This window comes from Bufo gargarizans, chromosome 4, assembly GCF_014858855.1.
Source record: "Bufo gargarizans isolate SCDJY-AF-19 chromosome 4, ASM1485885v1, whole genome shotgun sequence".
NCBI classification, from domain to species: domain Eukaryota; kingdom Metazoa; phylum Chordata; class Amphibia; order Anura; family Bufonidae; genus Bufo; species Bufo gargarizans.
Window position 1 is genome coordinate 525,166,542 of NC_058083.1, and position 16,898 is coordinate 525,183,439.

Below are 16,898 nucleotides of genomic sequence, written 5' to 3' on the forward strand. Positions count from 1 at the left end.
ACAGCCGGCCCCTGATAGAACAGTCCTATCCTGGTCCGTTATGCGGACAATAATAGGACAAGTTCTATGTTTGAATGGAACGGAAAATGAATGGTTCCGTACACGGAACGCAAAAAACGGAACGTAAATGTACAAAAATAGGCCTGTGTTTTCACACAACAGAGAAGAAAAGACATCCCCTTGACTTGTACGGGGACTGTCAGCCCATGAAAAAGGACAGAATAGGACAGGTCCTATTTTTTGATGGCCAAACATTTCTAGAATGCTTTAGCTCCTGCTGTCGGCTTCCAGATCCATTAGAAAATCACCTCATGATGACCATTCCCAGACTCCAGTCCAGGAGTTGTCAGCCAGGCCAGGTTGTCAGGCTCTCCTGTAGGGCCCCAGGTGTGCTGGATCAGCAGCCATTCCTCCCTATATAAAGGTGATGATGGAGTCTGGGGCCCCTCAGTGCAGATTGGCCCTTGTGCTGGAGCTTCACATCCCAGGATGGCGCTATCAGATGCTGAGAAGGCGGCTTTGGAGCCCTTGTTTGTGAAGATTGACGCTGACGCTGAGAAGATTGGAGGTGAAGCCATGGAGAGGTGAGCGGCAGAGCCAGATAGTCACTGCTACAAGGGGCTGGGAAGGAGGAGCTGATACATTGTTACACCTGGAGCTCCGCCCCCTGCACTACATGCAACAATGTATCAGATTAGTTTGGAATCTTCCTTAAATGTGGAAAACTGTAATCCAGGAATGGGGCTGAGCATGCATGTTTATCTCAGTGGGGGAGGGGAATGTGCTGCTAGAAATAATACTGTCTATAGAGGACTTCTCATGAAGTTAATATATTTCACCTGAATGGTAACTTGAGGGGTGAAGGCAGACCTCCCAAGTGTCCCTCTTTTGGGGGGATATTCCCTATTTTTGATCAAAGTTCCTCTGTCCCTCTTTGCTCCTCAAGTGTCTTGTTGACCTGAGGTATAGACTTGTATTAGTTACAATATTGATCCAGAAACAGTTTGGTTCCTATCTGTATATTAGACCCCACCTTGTATATTTCAGGAAAAATTGATCTTGCACGCAATGACCCATAAGGCTCCATTCACACGTCCGTAGTGTGTTTTGCGGATCAGCAACACACTGACAACGGCAATGTGCGTTCCGCAATTTGCGGCTGGCACTTAGAGTATGCCTATTCTTGCCTGCAATTGCGGACAAGAATAGGACGTGTTATTTTTTTTTTTTTTGGGGAACGGAATTGCGGACTCGGAAGTGCGCGTCTGCAATTTCGTATCCAGGCAGCACATTGTGCGGCCCCATAGAAATGAATGGGTCTGCAATTCCGTTCCGTAAAATGTGAAATTAAATTGCAGATGTGTGAATGGGGCCTAAGGGCTCGTGCACAGGACCATATGTATTTTGCGGTCCGCAAAAAATACGGATGACGTCCGTGTGCATTGCGTGCTTTGCAGAACGGAACAGCTGGCCCCTAATGGAACAGTCCTATCCTTGTCCGTAATGCGTCTGATAATAGGACATGTTCTATGTTTTTTGCAGAATGGAAATGCTGACAAATGTAATGCACACAGCAACTTTTTTTTTTTTTTGGTCCCATTGAAATGAATGGCTCCACAGAAAAAAGGAACAGACACGTAAAGAAAATTCATTTGTGCATGAGCCCTAAGTGTCCACCTCTGACTGTCCAGAGATTTGGGTGATGTGGTGAAGGTGATAAAAGTGCTACTTGTAATCAATGAGTGGGTCTGAGCTGCAGTAGGACATCTTGTGGTTGGTGCTGATCCTGTTTATCCTGTTCAAGCCCTTTAACGTTCAACCAGGTGAACTGAACCAAGAAATCTTGAATGTTGCACAGGTTCAGAAAACATGGCTGCTGTCTATTACAGCGCCATCTTTGTCTACAGTTTGATATTGTCACTTAACCTCGCACTTCAATGGAACTGAATTGTGATACCAGGCAGGTACCATCCATGGTTTGGTGAGGTGCTGCCTCCGCAATGAGAGCTAAGTTGACCCTCAGGGTAACCCCCCCCCCCCCCATACTGTCTAGAGATCTTGGTACATGGGGGTAAGGACATGTTCTCATATACAGCCCCATTTTTATTTTTGGTGTTTTTTACCCTTTCATTACAGTGAGGCCACAAGAAATGTCAACGGTAAGCTGTCAGCATCTGTATGTCTGTTCTGTGGCCCCACAAGATGCATATACATTTCTTATCCATCTTGTGGACAAGAGTAGGCGTTGTTACAATGGGTCCACAAAAAGCCATCTGTCTTGCGAACCACAAAATGCGTACAGTCACTTGAATGTACCCTAACACTGAACGTTCCCCCTCTACTCCTCAGTCTCTTCCAGCACCATCCAGACACCAAGTCCCACTTCACTCACATGGACGTGACCCCCGGCAGTCAGGATCTGAAGACTCATGGAGGGAAGATCATCCACGCCATTAATGATGCCCTCAACCACTATGGAAAACTGCAGGAGAACTTGGCCACACTGCGGGAGATGCACACCAACAAGCTGAAGCTCAGTGTGGACACCATCAAGGTGAGGAGCAGATCTGTCCAGTGGTGGTTAAAAAGTCTGCTGAAAATGGTGCCACTCTTGACCATGGCTGTATCTGGTACTGCAGTTCCTCCTCACTGAGCTGCAGAACGAAACACAACCCATGGACAAGACTGGTGCAGTTTCTGGGGGCTACACTCTAGTCAGCTAGACTTGTCAAAACCAAATACATCCCCCATCCTTAAAGGGCTTCTACCACCAGAAATACTGTTATGTAGCTGACTGATATAGCGATGCGCCCATGTCAGCACTACATAACAGTATGTTTCTAACATTTCTCCCTGCAGCCGTTTTTGTAAAATAAGCACTTATTATATGCTAATGAGCCTCTAGGTGCTATGTGTGCGTAAAATCAGCACCTAGAGGCTCCGTCCACTAGCCCTTTATCCCGCCCAGGTCCCCTGTTCTGCCCGCCCCGCTCCTCTTGATTGATGCCATGGTCGACCGCATCGTTGACAAAATCCCGCGCCATTCACTTCTGTCTTCGGTGCAGTGAGGAATCCGGCACCAGGAGCGCATCATTCACTCACTGCGCCCGCGCCGAATACAGGAGTGAACGGCGCGGGATTTAGTCAACGATGCAGGGAACAGTGACCTCAATCAAGAGGACCGGTGGCGGGCAGAACAGGGGACCGGGACGGGATAAAGGTTGAGTGGACGGAGCCTCTATGGGCTAAATCTACGCCCACATAGCACCTAGAGGCTCATTAGCATATTATAAAAGTGCTTATTTTACAAAAACGTCTGCAGGGAGAAATGTTAAAAACATACTGTTATGTAGTGCTGACATTAGCACATCGCTAATGTCGGTCAGCTATATAATGGTATTTCTGGTGGTAGAAGCCCTTTAAAGGGAATCTAGTGTTCAGCATGCACTGACTCCCATCATCCATCCCCAGCTGCTGTGTGGTTGTCTCCTGGAGGTCATCGTCAAGCATTTCCCAGATGTGGACAAGTCGGCCTGTGACAAGTTCCTCAATGAGGTTGCCGTTGCCCTGATCTCCAGCTGACCGGGAGGATTCTTCTCAGATCTGTCCATGTGTCTCCTGTTACAAGCGCCTGTCCTCTATGACCCGGGATCTCCATTCTCCTGATCTCTGTAATAAATTATATTCTTGTACATCCAGTCTCCTTGTATTTTTAGTCTGAGCTTCAGTAACTGAATTTTGCCAATAATGTCTTCTACACCAGTAGACCAGTATTGCCCAATCTGTGGGCTTTCCGCTGTTGCAGAACAAGTTCCCTCATGCCTGCAGCTATTAGGGCATGCTGGAGGGTGTAGGTTTGGAACACTGCAGGTCGGGATATGGACCAAAACAACATTCGTGTGCATGAGGTCTAATACTGTGGCGCACGCAACAGTATTTTGTGCTGCATTGTGATATTGGGTATTGTTGTCCCTGCCTACTTCTGTTGCCCCACTTTCTGTCAATTCAGACCCAGCTACAGTATGTGGTTTTATTATTTTTTTCCCAGGGCCCCTTGACTTTTCCAGTCTGTCCCTGGGTATGACCACATGGCACAGCCCTGTCAGTGTTGCAATGTGGCCATGCTGCGCACCTTAAAGAGATGAATAAGGACTGAACTGTTTAGTCAGTATACATTGTTAATGGATGTGTGATTATTATGAGTGGATTTCATATTTTGAAATTCGTTCACACTTTTTTGGTTAATGTTGAATTGCGTTATGGATTCCGTTAGCACAGACCATAATGCAATTCTATGACGGAATGCCTTTAGAGGCATTTCCTTTATAATAGAAGTCTATGGGCTGCAAAGCAGATCCATCTTATGCAGGGGAGTCCTCCCCTGCATAACGAGATGGATTCATTTTCATAAGTGGAAATTTGCTCATCTCTAATTAGAAGTGCTGCAAACAGATATATACAGTCACCACTAGAGGGAGCTCAGGAGATTACTGCATAGAGATATATACAGCCACCACTAGAGGGAGCTCAGGAGCTTACTGCATACAGATATATACAGCCACCACTAGAGGGAGCTCAGGAGATTACTACATACAGATATATACAGTCACCACTAGAGGGAGCTCAGGAGATTACTGCATATGAAACAAGACGAGGGCTGGGTACAGAGGGTACACTACGCCACCAAGACAATGGTTCTTTCCCAGCAGTTGAGTATAGTGAACAAAAAGCTGAGAATATATTAAACAGACTAGTGCACAGAAAATAAACCAGTGAACAGTAAATTTAAAATGGCCTAACAATAAAGCAGTAAATGTGATTTCTCCAAAGTCCATTAAGCAGCCTAGCTGCACTTGTATGTTCCTTGATGAGTTCCTTGTTGGGGTGCACCCTGAGTATTGTGCAATACTATTTGTAATCCACAGGTAAATGATGTCTGTCTCTATGATTGCAGCTGTAATTCTTACTCCAGCTCCCAGTATATAACACCCTATGAGCAGCCAGTGAGTTAGGAAGGTGTCAACATTTGAGTCCCTTAGGGCTTTGCATTAGGCCCCATGCACACGACTGTTGTGTGCATCTGTGGCCGTTTTCCGTTTTTTTTCGCGGACCCATTGACTTTCAATGGGTCCGTGGAAAAATCGGAAAATGCACCGTTTTGCAGCCAAGACCGTGATCTGTGTATCCTGTCCGTCAAAAAAATTATGACCTGTCCTATTCTTCTTTCTTTTTTTTGACGGACAACGGTTCACGGACCCATTCAAGTCAATGGGTCCGTGAAAGAACACGGATGCACACAAGATTGGCGTCCGTGGCCGTAGGTTACTTTCATACTGACGGATCCGAAGATCCGTCTGCATAAAAAGCTTTTTTCAGAGCTGAGTTTTCACTTTGTGAAAATTTAGATCCGACAGTATATTCTAACACAGAGGCGTTCCCATATTGATGGGGACACTTCTAGTTAGAATATACTAAAAGAACTGTGTACATGACTGCCCCCCCCCCCCCCCCCGTAGTTAACACATTGGTGGCCAGTGCGGCCGGCCCCCCTCCCTCCCCTGTAGTTAACTTGTTGGTGGCCAGTGGGCCCCCCCTCCCTCTCCTAATTCAAATATCCCCCCCTATCATTGGTGGCAGCGGCCGGGAGCTCCTCCTACTGGTAAGTGACAGATCATTAAGCAATGCGCCGCACAGACCTGTCACTTACCAGTAGGAGGAGCTCCCGGCCGGACACAGACATCGCTGCTCGCAGGTAAGTATAATGCTTCTACAAATTGCTAAGTAACCATGGCAACCGGGACTGCAGTAGCGTCCAGGTTGCCATGGTTACCGATCGGAGCCCCAGCGATTAAACTGGGACTCCGATCGGTACTCTCTGCTGCCACCAATGAAAGGGGGGGAGATTTTAATTAGGAGAGGGAGGGGGGGCCCACTGGCCACTAACGAGTTAACTACAGGGGAGGGAGGGGGGGGCCGGCCGTACTGGCCACCAATGAGTTAAAAACAGGGGGGGGGGGTCTGCCCCCTGTATATTCTAACATAGAGGCGTTCCCATGGTGATGGGGACGCTTCAAGTTAAAATATACCATCGGATTGGAGAAAACTCTGATCCAATGGTATGAAAGGGACTCCTGACTTTACATTGAAAGTCAATGGGGACGGATCTGTTTGCAATTGCACCATATTGTGTCAACGTCAAATGGATCTGTCCCCATTGACTTGCATTGTAAAGTCAGGACAGATCTGTTTGGCTCATGTCCGTGGATCCTCCAAAAATCAAGGAAGACCCACGGATGAAAAAACGATCACGGACCTACGGACCCCGTTTTTGCGGACCGTTAAAAAAAAAAAAAACTGTTGTGTGCATGAGGCCTAAGTTTGCATGTACACTGCAATGCAACTGTATTTGGAGTGTTATCGTCTGTTCAAATGGCACTTTATCAGCCGCACTTACAGTTCCTTGAGCCGGTTCTGGGTGCTTTATCTTATTTCCTCCAGAACTGGATCCTACAGACACGACACTCCTGGGGTTGTTGCTGCAAACCTCCCCTCTGTGCTCTTACCAGTCTCCACGGTGAGCCTGTCTATTCGCCACCAGAATCTGCAGAGAAGATCTCTTCTGGTCTCTAGCAGCACCAAGCACAGCCTCAGTCTCCCCACTTCCTACTTCTCCCCTCCCCTTGCAGTGTCAAACCTACATATACAGCCTGCTATCACAATTGTAGAGGTACAGCCCATAAATTAGCTATTTACCAACTTTGCAAACAAAACAGGTTATTAATATTACTCTGATAGGCAGCTCCATGTAGACTTTTAGCATATTATCTTTTGCTGCCATCTACTGACCAAAGTGAGACCTTGCAGTAATTATACAATTTACACATGCAGAGTAATACATTTAAGGTCCCTTGCCCCCACATCCTTACACATACAGGTATATACATCCACCACTATTCAGGGGATTACTGAATATAGATATACACAGTCACCACTAGAGGGATCTCAGGAGCTTATTACATACAGATATATACAGCTACCACTAGAGGGAGCTCAGCAGACAACAGAAATCCAACTTCCAAACATGAACTCAGTAATGAGTAGCTCCACCGTTATTGTTTATCACTTCAACAATTCGTTTCGGCATGCTTGATGCAAGCGTTTCCATGAGGTGACTGGGAACATTTCTCCAAGTGATGAAGACGGCCGCAGGAAGGCCATATACTGTCTGGAACTGTTGTCCATTTTTGTAAACTTCCCTTGCCATCCATCCCCAAAGGTTCTCAATTGGATTTAGATCCGGGGAACACGCAGGATGGGCCAAAAGAGTTATGTTATTCTCCTGGAAGAAGTCCCTTGTCCTGCGGGCATTGTGTACTGTAGCATTGTCCTGTTGAAAAACCCAGTCGTTACCACACAGACAAGGGCCCTCAGTCACAAGGAATGCTCTCTGCAACATCTGGACATAGCCAGCGGCCGTTTGACGTTCCTGCACTTCCTGAAGCTCCATTGTTCCACTGAAGGAAAAAGCACCCCAGACCATTATGGTGCCCCCTTCACTGTGGCGCATAGAAAACATCTCAGGTGGGATCTGCTTGTCATGCCAGTAACATTGGAAACCATCAGGACCATCAAGGTTAAATTTTTTCTCATTAGAGCATAAAACTTTCTTCCACCTTTGAATGTCCCATGTTTGGTGCTCTCTTGCAAAGTCCAAACGAGCAGTTCTCTGGCGTTAAGGAGATGAGGTCTTTGAAGACGTTTTTTGTTTTTTAAGCCCTTCAGTCTCAGATGCCGTCTGCTGGTTATGGGGCTGCAGTCAGCACCAGTAAGGGCCTTAATTTGGGTCGAGGATCGTCCAGTGTCTTGACGGACAGCCAATTGGATCCTCCGGCTCAGTGCTGATGACATTTTTTTGGGTCTTCCACTTGACTTTTTTGTTCCATAACCCTCAGGATCATTTAAGAAATTCCAAATGACTGTCTTACTGCGTCCCACCTCAGCAGCGATGGCGCGCTGTGAGAGACCCTGCTTATGCAGTTCAACAACCCGACCACGTTCAAAAAGGGAGAGTTTTTTTGCCTTTGCCATCACAACGTGTGACTACCTGACAGAACATGACAATGAACCCACATCTCTGCACAGATTTGGCCTTTTAAAGGCATGTGGTCCTAAACTTTTGATCAGCTGAAAAACAGCCTGTTTTAGTTTATTCATTGTTTTCATTAAATTGAATGCTCAAAAAATGTTTTGTCTCCCTCCCATTTGTTCTTGTTGCATGTTGAAGCTCTACTTGGAACCTTGTTAAGATCCAGCCATGCTATTTTTGCCATTTTTCAAGTGGTCTTAAACTTTTGATAAGGACTGTATATTGTAAAGATTTCCTCCTGTTTGACCCGCACTTGGTTTCAGCTCACAATAACTGATGGAGATAACTGACCAAATAACAGAAGTGTGAACTGGGCCTAACACAGTCACTCCACGACAACCTTGCAGACCTATTCGTTTCTATGGGTCTACAGAAAATGCAAACAGCACAGGGAAATCTGATGCAAAACCTGCAAGCAGAATTCATCTGAGATTTCCTCCCCCACGCACACGTTTGCTCTGGCATGTTTTTTCCCTGCTGCATACTGTGTGTTTTTTTAATGATGTTTTTGGGTTAAAATTGTTGCATTTTTTTTATCAGGCAAAGGCCTCATGCACACGACCGTTGTGTGCATCCGTGGCCGTTGTGCCGTTTTCCGTTTTTTTTCGCGGACCCATTGACTTTCAATGGGTCCGTGGAAAAATCGGAAAATGCACCGTTTTGCAGCTGAGGCCGTGATCCGTGTATCCTGTCCGTCAAAAAAATATGACCTGTCCTATTTTTTTGACGGACAACGGTTCACGGCCCCATTCAAGTCAATGGGTCCGTGAAAGAACACGGATGCACACAAGATTGGCATCCGTGTCCGTGATCCGTGGCCGTAGGTTGCTTTCATACGGACGGATCCGAAGATCCGTCTGCATAAAAGCTTTTTCTGATCTAAGTTTTCACTTCGTGAAAACTCATTTCCGACAGTATATTTTAACACAGAAGCGTTCCCATGGTGATGGGGACGCTTCTAGTTAGAATACACTGCAAACTTTGCACTAGACTGCCCCCTGCTGCCTGGCAGCACCCGATCTCTTACAGGGGGATATGATAGCACAATTAACCCCTTCAGGTGGGGCACCTAAAGGGGTTAATTGTACTATCATATTCCCCTGTAAGAGATCAGGGCTGCCAGGCAGCAGGGGGCAGCCCCCCCCCTCCCCAGTTTGAATATCGTTGGTGGCACAGTGTGCGCCCCCCATCGGACCCCTTCCTCCCTCTAATGTTAGAAATCGTTGGTGGCACAGTGTGCGCCCACCATCGCCCCCCCCTCCCTCCCTCTATTGTAATAAATCGTTGGTGGCACAGTGTGCGCCCACCAAGGGCCCCCCCTCCCTCTATAGCAGTAACAACATTGGTGGCAGTGTGCGGCCTCCCATTCCCCCCCCCCCATCATTGGTGGCAGCGGAGTTCCGATCGGAGTCCCAGTTTAATCGCTGGGGCTCCGATCGGTAACCATGGCAACCAGGAAGCTACTGCAGCCCTGGTTGCCATGGTTACTTAGCAATAGTACAACAGTATAAGATTCATACTTACCTGCTTGCTGCTGCGATGTCTGTGAACGGCCGGGAGCTCGTCCTACTGGTAAGTGACAGTTCTTTAGCAATGCGCCGCACAGACCTGTCACTTACCAGTAGGAGGAGCTCCCGGCCGGTCACAGACATCGCAGCAGCAAGCAGGTAAGTATGAATCTTCTAATGTTGTACTATTGCTAAGTAACCATGGCAACCAGGACTGCAGTAGCGTCCTGGTTGCCATGGTTACCGATCGGAGCCCCAGCGATTAACCTGGGACTCCGATCGGAACTCCGCTGCCACCAATGATGGGGGGGGGGGAATGGGAGACCGCACACTGCCACCAATGTTGTTACTGCTATAGAGGGAGGGGGGGTGCCGATGGTGGTTGGCACACTGTGCCACCAACGATTTAATACAATAGAGGGAGGGAGGGGGGGCGATGGTGGGCGCACACTGTGCCACCAACGATTTATTACAATAGAGGGAGGGAGGGGGGGGGCGATGGTGGGCGCACACTGTGCCACCAACGATTTCTAACATTAGAGGGAGGAAGGGGGGCCCGATGGGGGGTGCACACTGTGCCACCAACGATATTCAAACTGGGGAGGGGGGGGGTCTGCCCCCTGCTGCCTGGCAGCCCTGATCTCTTACAGGGGAATATGATAGTACAATTAACCCCTTTAGGTGCCGCACCTGAAGGGGTTAATTGTGCTATCATATCCCCCTGTAAGAGATCGGGTGCTGCCAGGCAGCAGGGGGCAGTCTTGTACAAAGTTTGTAGTGTATTCTAACCTTAAGCGTCCCCATCACCATGGGAACACCTCTGTGTTAGAATATAATGTCGGATCTGAGGTTCACGAAGTAGCTCATATCCGACAGTATATTCTAACATAGAGGCGTTCCCATGGTGATGGGGACGCTTCAAGTTAAAATATACCATCGGATTGGAGAAAACTCCAATCCGATGGTATAAAAGAACTCCAGACTTTACATTGAAAGTCAATGGGGACGGATCCGTTTGAAATGGCACCATATTGTGTCAACGTCAAACGGATCCGTCCCTATTGACTTGCATTGTAATTCAGGACGGATCCGTTTGGCTCCGCACGGCCAGGCGGACACCAAAACGACTTTTTTTTCATGTCCGTGGATCCTCCAAAAATCAAGGAAGACCCACGGACGAAAAAACGGTCACGGATCACGGACCCACGGACCCCGTTTTTGCGGACCGTGTGCATGAGGCCAAAGGATAAGGATATTGAATTTTTAAAAAAAAAATGCCATTTAGAGATAGCGTTTTTACTCCAAAAAACACAGCCAAAAACACATGCAAAAAAAGACAGAATTTTTTTTTTCAAAAAAGCCACATAATGCATGCATTTCTGATTGTGCTGTAAAAATCAGAAATGCATGCATTATGTTGCTTTTTTGAAAAAAAAAAATTCTGTCTTTTTTTGCATGTGTTTTTGGGTCTGTTTTTTTGAGTAAAAACGCTTCCTCTAAATGGCATTTTTTTAAACATTTTTCAATCTCCTTATCCTTTGCCTGATGCGGTTTTGCTTTGTGGTTTTTGGCTGCGACTTGTACACATTGAAATCATGAGCTTCATCCATACAAGCTGTGAGGGCAGAAACAGCACCGCAAAACCAAGGTAAGGCTACTTTCACACTAGCGTTTTAGTTTTCCGATATTGAGATCCATCATAGGGGCTCAATACCGGAAATAAAAAACGCTTCCGTTTTGTCCCTATTGATTGTCAATGGGGACAAAACTGACCAGAATGCATTCTGTTCCGTTTAGTTGCGTTCCCATACCGGAGAGAAAAGCTCAACATGTTGCAGTTTGCTTTCCGTCCTGGGATGTGGAGCAAGACGGATCCGGCATGACCCCCAATGCAAGTCAGTGGGGGCGGATCCGTTTTCTCTGACAGAATCTACCACAATAGAAAACGGATCCGTCCTCCATTGACTTTCAATCGAGTTCATGACGGATCCGTCTTTGAAATGTTAAAGATAATACAACCAGATCTGTTCATAACGGACGCAGACGGTTGTATTATCAGTAACGGAAGCGTTTTTGCTGAACGCTGCCGGATCCAGTAAAAACACCAGTGTGAAAGTAGCTTTAGGCCAAGTTCACACTTAACTTATTTCCATCAGAGCCAAAACCAGGAGCGGGTCAAATACACAGAACAGGTGCAGATCTCCCCATTCTACCTTATCTCTGAGTCGGCTTCACTACTGGTTTTGGCTCACAATAAGGGCTCATGCACACAACCGTTGCCGTATTTGGGGTCCACTAATTGCGAATCCGCAAAGCACGGATATCGGCAGTGTGCGTTACGCATTTTACAGAAAGGAACGTCCTGCCCTCTATAAAACTGTTCTGTCCTTGTCCGTAAAACGGTTCTATTTTTTTGCAGGGCCTCGGAACAGACATACGGATGCGGACAGCGCACAGGTGTGCTTTCTGCATCTTTTATGGCCCCATTGAAGTGAATGGGTCCACAACTCACCCGCGAAAAATGTGCATCGGATACGGACTCAAAACACGGCTGTGGGGATGAGCCCTAACTGATGGAAATAACTGAAGTGTGAACTCATCCTAAGGCCTCTTGCACACGACCGTATGGCTTTTTCAGTATTTTGCGGTCCGTAAAAAACTGATCCGCAAAAAATATGGATGACGTCCGTGTGCATTATGTTTTTTTTGCGGAACGGAACAGCCGGCCCCTGATAGAACAGTCCTATCCTGGTCCGTTATGCGGACAATAATAGGACATGTTCTATGTTTGAATGGAACGGAAAATGAATGGTTCCGTACACGGAACGCAAAAAATGGAACATAAATGTAAAAAAATAGGCCTGTGTTTTCACACAACAGAGAAGAAAACACATCCCCTTGACTTGTACGGGGACTGTCAGGCCATGAAAAAGGACAGAATAAGACAGGTCCTATTTTTTGATGGCCAAACATTTCTAGAATGCTTTAGCTCCTGCTGTCGGCTTCCAGATCCATTAGAAAATCACCTCATGACCATTCCCAGACTCCAGTCCCAGGAGTTGTCAGCCAGACCAGGTTGTCGGGCTCTCCTGTAGGGCCCCAGGTGTGCTGGATCAGCAGCCATTCCTCCCTATATAAAGGTGATGATGGAGTCTGGGGCCCCTTAGTGCAGATTGGCCCTTGTGCTGGAGCTTCACATCCCAGGATGGCGCTATCAGATGCTGAGAAGGCGGCTTTGGAGCCCTTGTTTGTGAAGATTAACGCTGACGCTGAGAAGATTGGAGGTGACGCCATGGAGAGGTGAGCGGCAGAGCCAGATAGTCACTGCTACAAGGGGCTGGGAAGGAGGAGCTGACACATTGTTACACCTGGAGCTCCGCCCCCTGCACTACATGCAACAATGTATCAGATTAGTTTGGAATCTTCCTTAAATGTGGAAAACTGTAATCCAGGAATGGGGCTGAGCATGCATGTTTATCTCAGTGGGGGAGGGGAATGTGCTGCTAGAAATAATACTGTCTATAGAGGACTTCTCATGAAGTTAATATATTTCACCTGAATGGTAACTTGAGGGGTGAAGGCAGACCTCCCAAGTGTCCCTCTTTTGGGGGGATATTCGCTATTTTTTATCAAAGTTCCTCTGTCCCTCTTTGCTCAAGTGTCTTGTTGACCTGAGGTATAGACTTGTATTAGTTACAATATTGATCCAGAAACATTTTGGTTCCTATCTGTATATTAGACCCCACCTTGTATATTTCAGGAAAAATGGATCTTGCACGCAATGACCCATAAGGCTCCATTCACACGTCCGTAGTGTGTTTTGCGGATCAGCAAAACACTGACAACGGCAATGTGCGTTCCGCATTTTGCGGCTGGCACTTAGAGTATGCCTATTCTTGCCTGCAATTGCGGACAAGAATAGGACGTGTTATTTTTTATTTTTTTGGGGAACGGAATTGCGGACTCGGAAGTGCGCGTCTGCAATTTCGTATCCAGGCAGCACATCGTGCGGCCCCATAGAAATGAATGGGTCTGCAATTCCGTTCCGTAAAATGTGAAATTAAATTGCAGATGTGTGAATGGGGCCTAAGGGCTCGTGCACAAGACCATATGTATTTTGCGGTCCGCAAAAAATACGGATGATGTCCGTGTGCATTGCGTGCTTTGCAGAACGGAACAGCTGGCCCCTAATGGAACAGTCCTATCCTTGTCAGTAATGCGTCCGATAATGGGACATGTTCTATGTTTTTTGCAGAATGGAAATACTGACAAATGTAATGCACACAGCAACTTTTTTTTTTTTTGGACCCATTGAAATGAATGGCTCCACAGAAAAAAAGGAACAGACACGTAAAGAAAATACATTTGTGTGCATGAGCCCTAAGTGTCCACCTCTGACTGTCCAGAGATTTGGGTGATGTGGTGAAGGTGATAAAAGTGCTACTTCCATTCAATGAGGGGATCTGAGCTGCAGTAGGACATCTTGTGGTTGGTGTTTATCCTGTTCAAGCCCTTTAACGTTCAACCAGGTGAACTGAACCAAGAAATCTTGAATGTTGCACAGGTTCAGAAAACATGGCTGCTGTCTATTACAGCGCCATCTTTGTCTACAGTTTGATATTGTCACTTGACATCGCAGTTCAATGGAACTGAATTGTGATACCAGGCAGGTACCATCCATGGTTTGGTGAGGTGCTGCCTCCGCAAGGAGAGCTAAGTTGACCCTCAGGGTAACCCCCCCCCCCCCATACTGTCTAGAGATCTTGGTACATGGGGGTAAGGACATGTTCTCATATACAGCCCCATATTATTATTTTTTTACCCTTTCATTACAGTGAGGCCGCAAGAAATGTGGTCAACGGTAAGCTGTCAGCATCTGTATGCCTGTTCTGTGGCCCCACAAGATGCATATACATTTCTTATCCATCTTGTGGACAAGTGTAGGCGTTGTTACAATGGGTCCACAAAAAGCCATCTGTCTTGCGAACCACAAAATGCGTACAGTCACTTGAATGTACCCTAACACTGAACGTTCCCCTCTACTCCTCAGTCTCTTCCAGCACCATCCAGACACCAAGTCCCACTTCACTCACATGGACGTGACCCCTGGCAGTCAGGATCTGAAGACACATGGAGGGAAGATCATCCACGCCATTAATGATGCCCTCAACCACTATGGAAAACTGCAGGAGAACTTGGCCACACTGCGGGAGATGCACACCAACAAGCTGAAGCTCAGTGTGGACACCATCAAGGTGAGGAGATGATCTGTCCAGTGGGGATCAAAAAGTCTGCTGGAAATGGTGCCACTCTTGACCATGGCTGTATCTGGTATTGCAGTTCCTCCTCATTGAGCTGCAGAACGAAGCACAACCCACGGACAAGACTGGTGCAGTTTCTGGGGGGCTACACTCTAGTCAGCTAGACTTGTCGAAATCAAATACATCCCCCATCCTTAAAGGGCTTCTACCACCAGAAATACTGTTATGTAGCTGACTGATATAGCGATGCGCCCATGTCAGCACTACATAACAGTGTTTCTAACATTTGTCCCTGCTGCCGTTTTTGTAAAATGAGCACTTTTATTATATGCTAATGAGCCTCTAGGTGCTATGTGTGGGTAAAATCAGCACCTAGAGGCTCTGTCTACTCGCCCTTTATCCCGCCCAGGTCCCCTGTTCTGCCCGCCTTGCTCCTCTTGATTGATGCCACGGTCCACCGCATCGTTGACAAAATCCTGCGCCGTTCACTTCTGTCTTCGGCGCAGGTGCAGTGAGTGAAGGCTGCTTTCCTGATGTCGGCTTCCTCACTGACAGTCGGCGCAGTGAGGTATCTGGCACCAGGAGCGCATCATTCACTCACTGCACCTGCGCCGAATACAGAAGTGAACGGCACAGGTGCGGAATTTCTTCAACGATACAGGGAACGGTGAAATCAATCAAGAGGGGCGGGCAGAACAGGGGACCTGGGCCGGATAAAGGGTGAGTAGACAGAGCCTCTAGGTGCTGATTTTATGCCCACGTAGCACCTAGAGGCTCATTAGCATATTATAAAAGTGCTTATTTTGCAAAAACGGCTGCAGGGAGAAATGTTAGAAACATACTGTTATGTAGTGCTGACATGGGCGCATCGCTAATGTCTGTCAGCTATATAACGGTATTTCTGGTGGTAGAAACCCTTTAAAGGGAATCTTGAAAGTGTTCAGCGTGCACTGACTTCCATCATCCATCCCCAGCTGCTGTGTAGTTGCCTTCTGGAGGTCATCGTCAAGCATTTCCCAGATGTGGACAAGTCGGCCTGTGACAAGTTCCTCAATGAGGTTGCTGTTGCCCTGATCTCCAGCTGACGGGAGGAGTCTTCTCAGATATGTCTGTCTCCAGTAACCAGCGTCTCTCCTCCATGACCTGGGATCTCTTCTCCTGATCTCTGTAATAAATATTATATTCTTGTACATCCTGTCTCCTTGTATCTTTTAGTCTGAGCTTCTGTAACTGTGAATTTGGCCAATAATGTCTTCTACACCACATAATCCAGTAGACCAGTATTGCCCAATCTGCGGGCCTCTAGCTGTTGCAGAACAAGTTCCCTCATGCCTGCAGCTATTTGGAACACTGCAGGTTGGGATATGGACCAAAACAACCTTCATGTGCATGAGGTCTAATACTGTGGTGCACGCCACAGTATCTTGTGCTGCATTGTGATATTGGGTATTGTTGGCCCTGACTACTTCTGTTGCCCCACTTTCTGTCAATTCAGACCCAGCTACAGTATGGTTTTATATTTTTTTCCAGTCTGTCCCTGGGTATGACCACATGGCACAGCCCTGTCAGTGTTGCAATGTGGCCATGCTGCGCACCTTAAAGATGAATAAGGACTGAACTGTTTAGTCAGTATGCATTGTTAATGGATGTGTGATTATTATGAGTGGATTTCATATTTTGAAATACGTTCACACTTTGTTGGTTAAAGGTGAATTGCATTATCGATTCCGTTAGCACAGACCAGAACACAATTCTATGACGGAATGCCTTTAGAGGCATTCTGTTATAATAGTCTATAGGCTGCAAAGCAGATCCATCTTGTTATGCAGGGGAGTCCTCCCCTGCATAACGAGATGGATTCATTTTCAGAAGTGGAAATTTGCTCATCTCTAATTAGAAGTGCTGCATACAGATATATACATCCACCGCTAGAGGGAGCTCACTGCATACAGATATATACAGCCACCGCTAGAGGGAGCTCAG

At 46.9% G+C, this 16,898-nt stretch overlaps 2 protein-coding genes across 2 annotated transcripts; both read left to right on the forward strand.

Annotated features, from left to right (window-relative positions):
• The first annotated feature begins 354 nt into the window (after positions 1 to 354).
• LOC122933786 (hemoglobin heart muscle subunit alpha-type-like) lies at positions 355 to 3,608 on the forward strand. Its single transcript, XM_044288800.1, has 3 exons — positions 355 to 584; positions 2,350 to 2,554; positions 3,472 to 3,608. Exons 1-3 carry the CDS (start codon positions 490 to 492, stop codon positions 3,580 to 3,582), a joined length of 411 nt encoding a protein of 136 aa, XP_044144735.1. The 5' UTR covers positions 355 to 489; the 3' UTR covers positions 3,583 to 3,608.
• Positions 3,609 to 12,835: 9,227 nt separating this feature from the next.
• LOC122934158 (hemoglobin heart muscle subunit alpha-type-like) lies at positions 12,836 to 16,032 on the forward strand. Its single transcript, XM_044289405.1, has 3 exons — positions 12,836 to 12,954; positions 14,705 to 14,909; positions 15,890 to 16,032. Exons 1-3 carry the CDS (start codon positions 12,860 to 12,862, stop codon positions 15,998 to 16,000), a joined length of 411 nt encoding a protein of 136 aa, XP_044145340.1. The 5' UTR covers positions 12,836 to 12,859; the 3' UTR covers positions 16,001 to 16,032.
• The last annotated feature ends 866 nt before the right edge of the window (positions 16,033 to 16,898 follow it).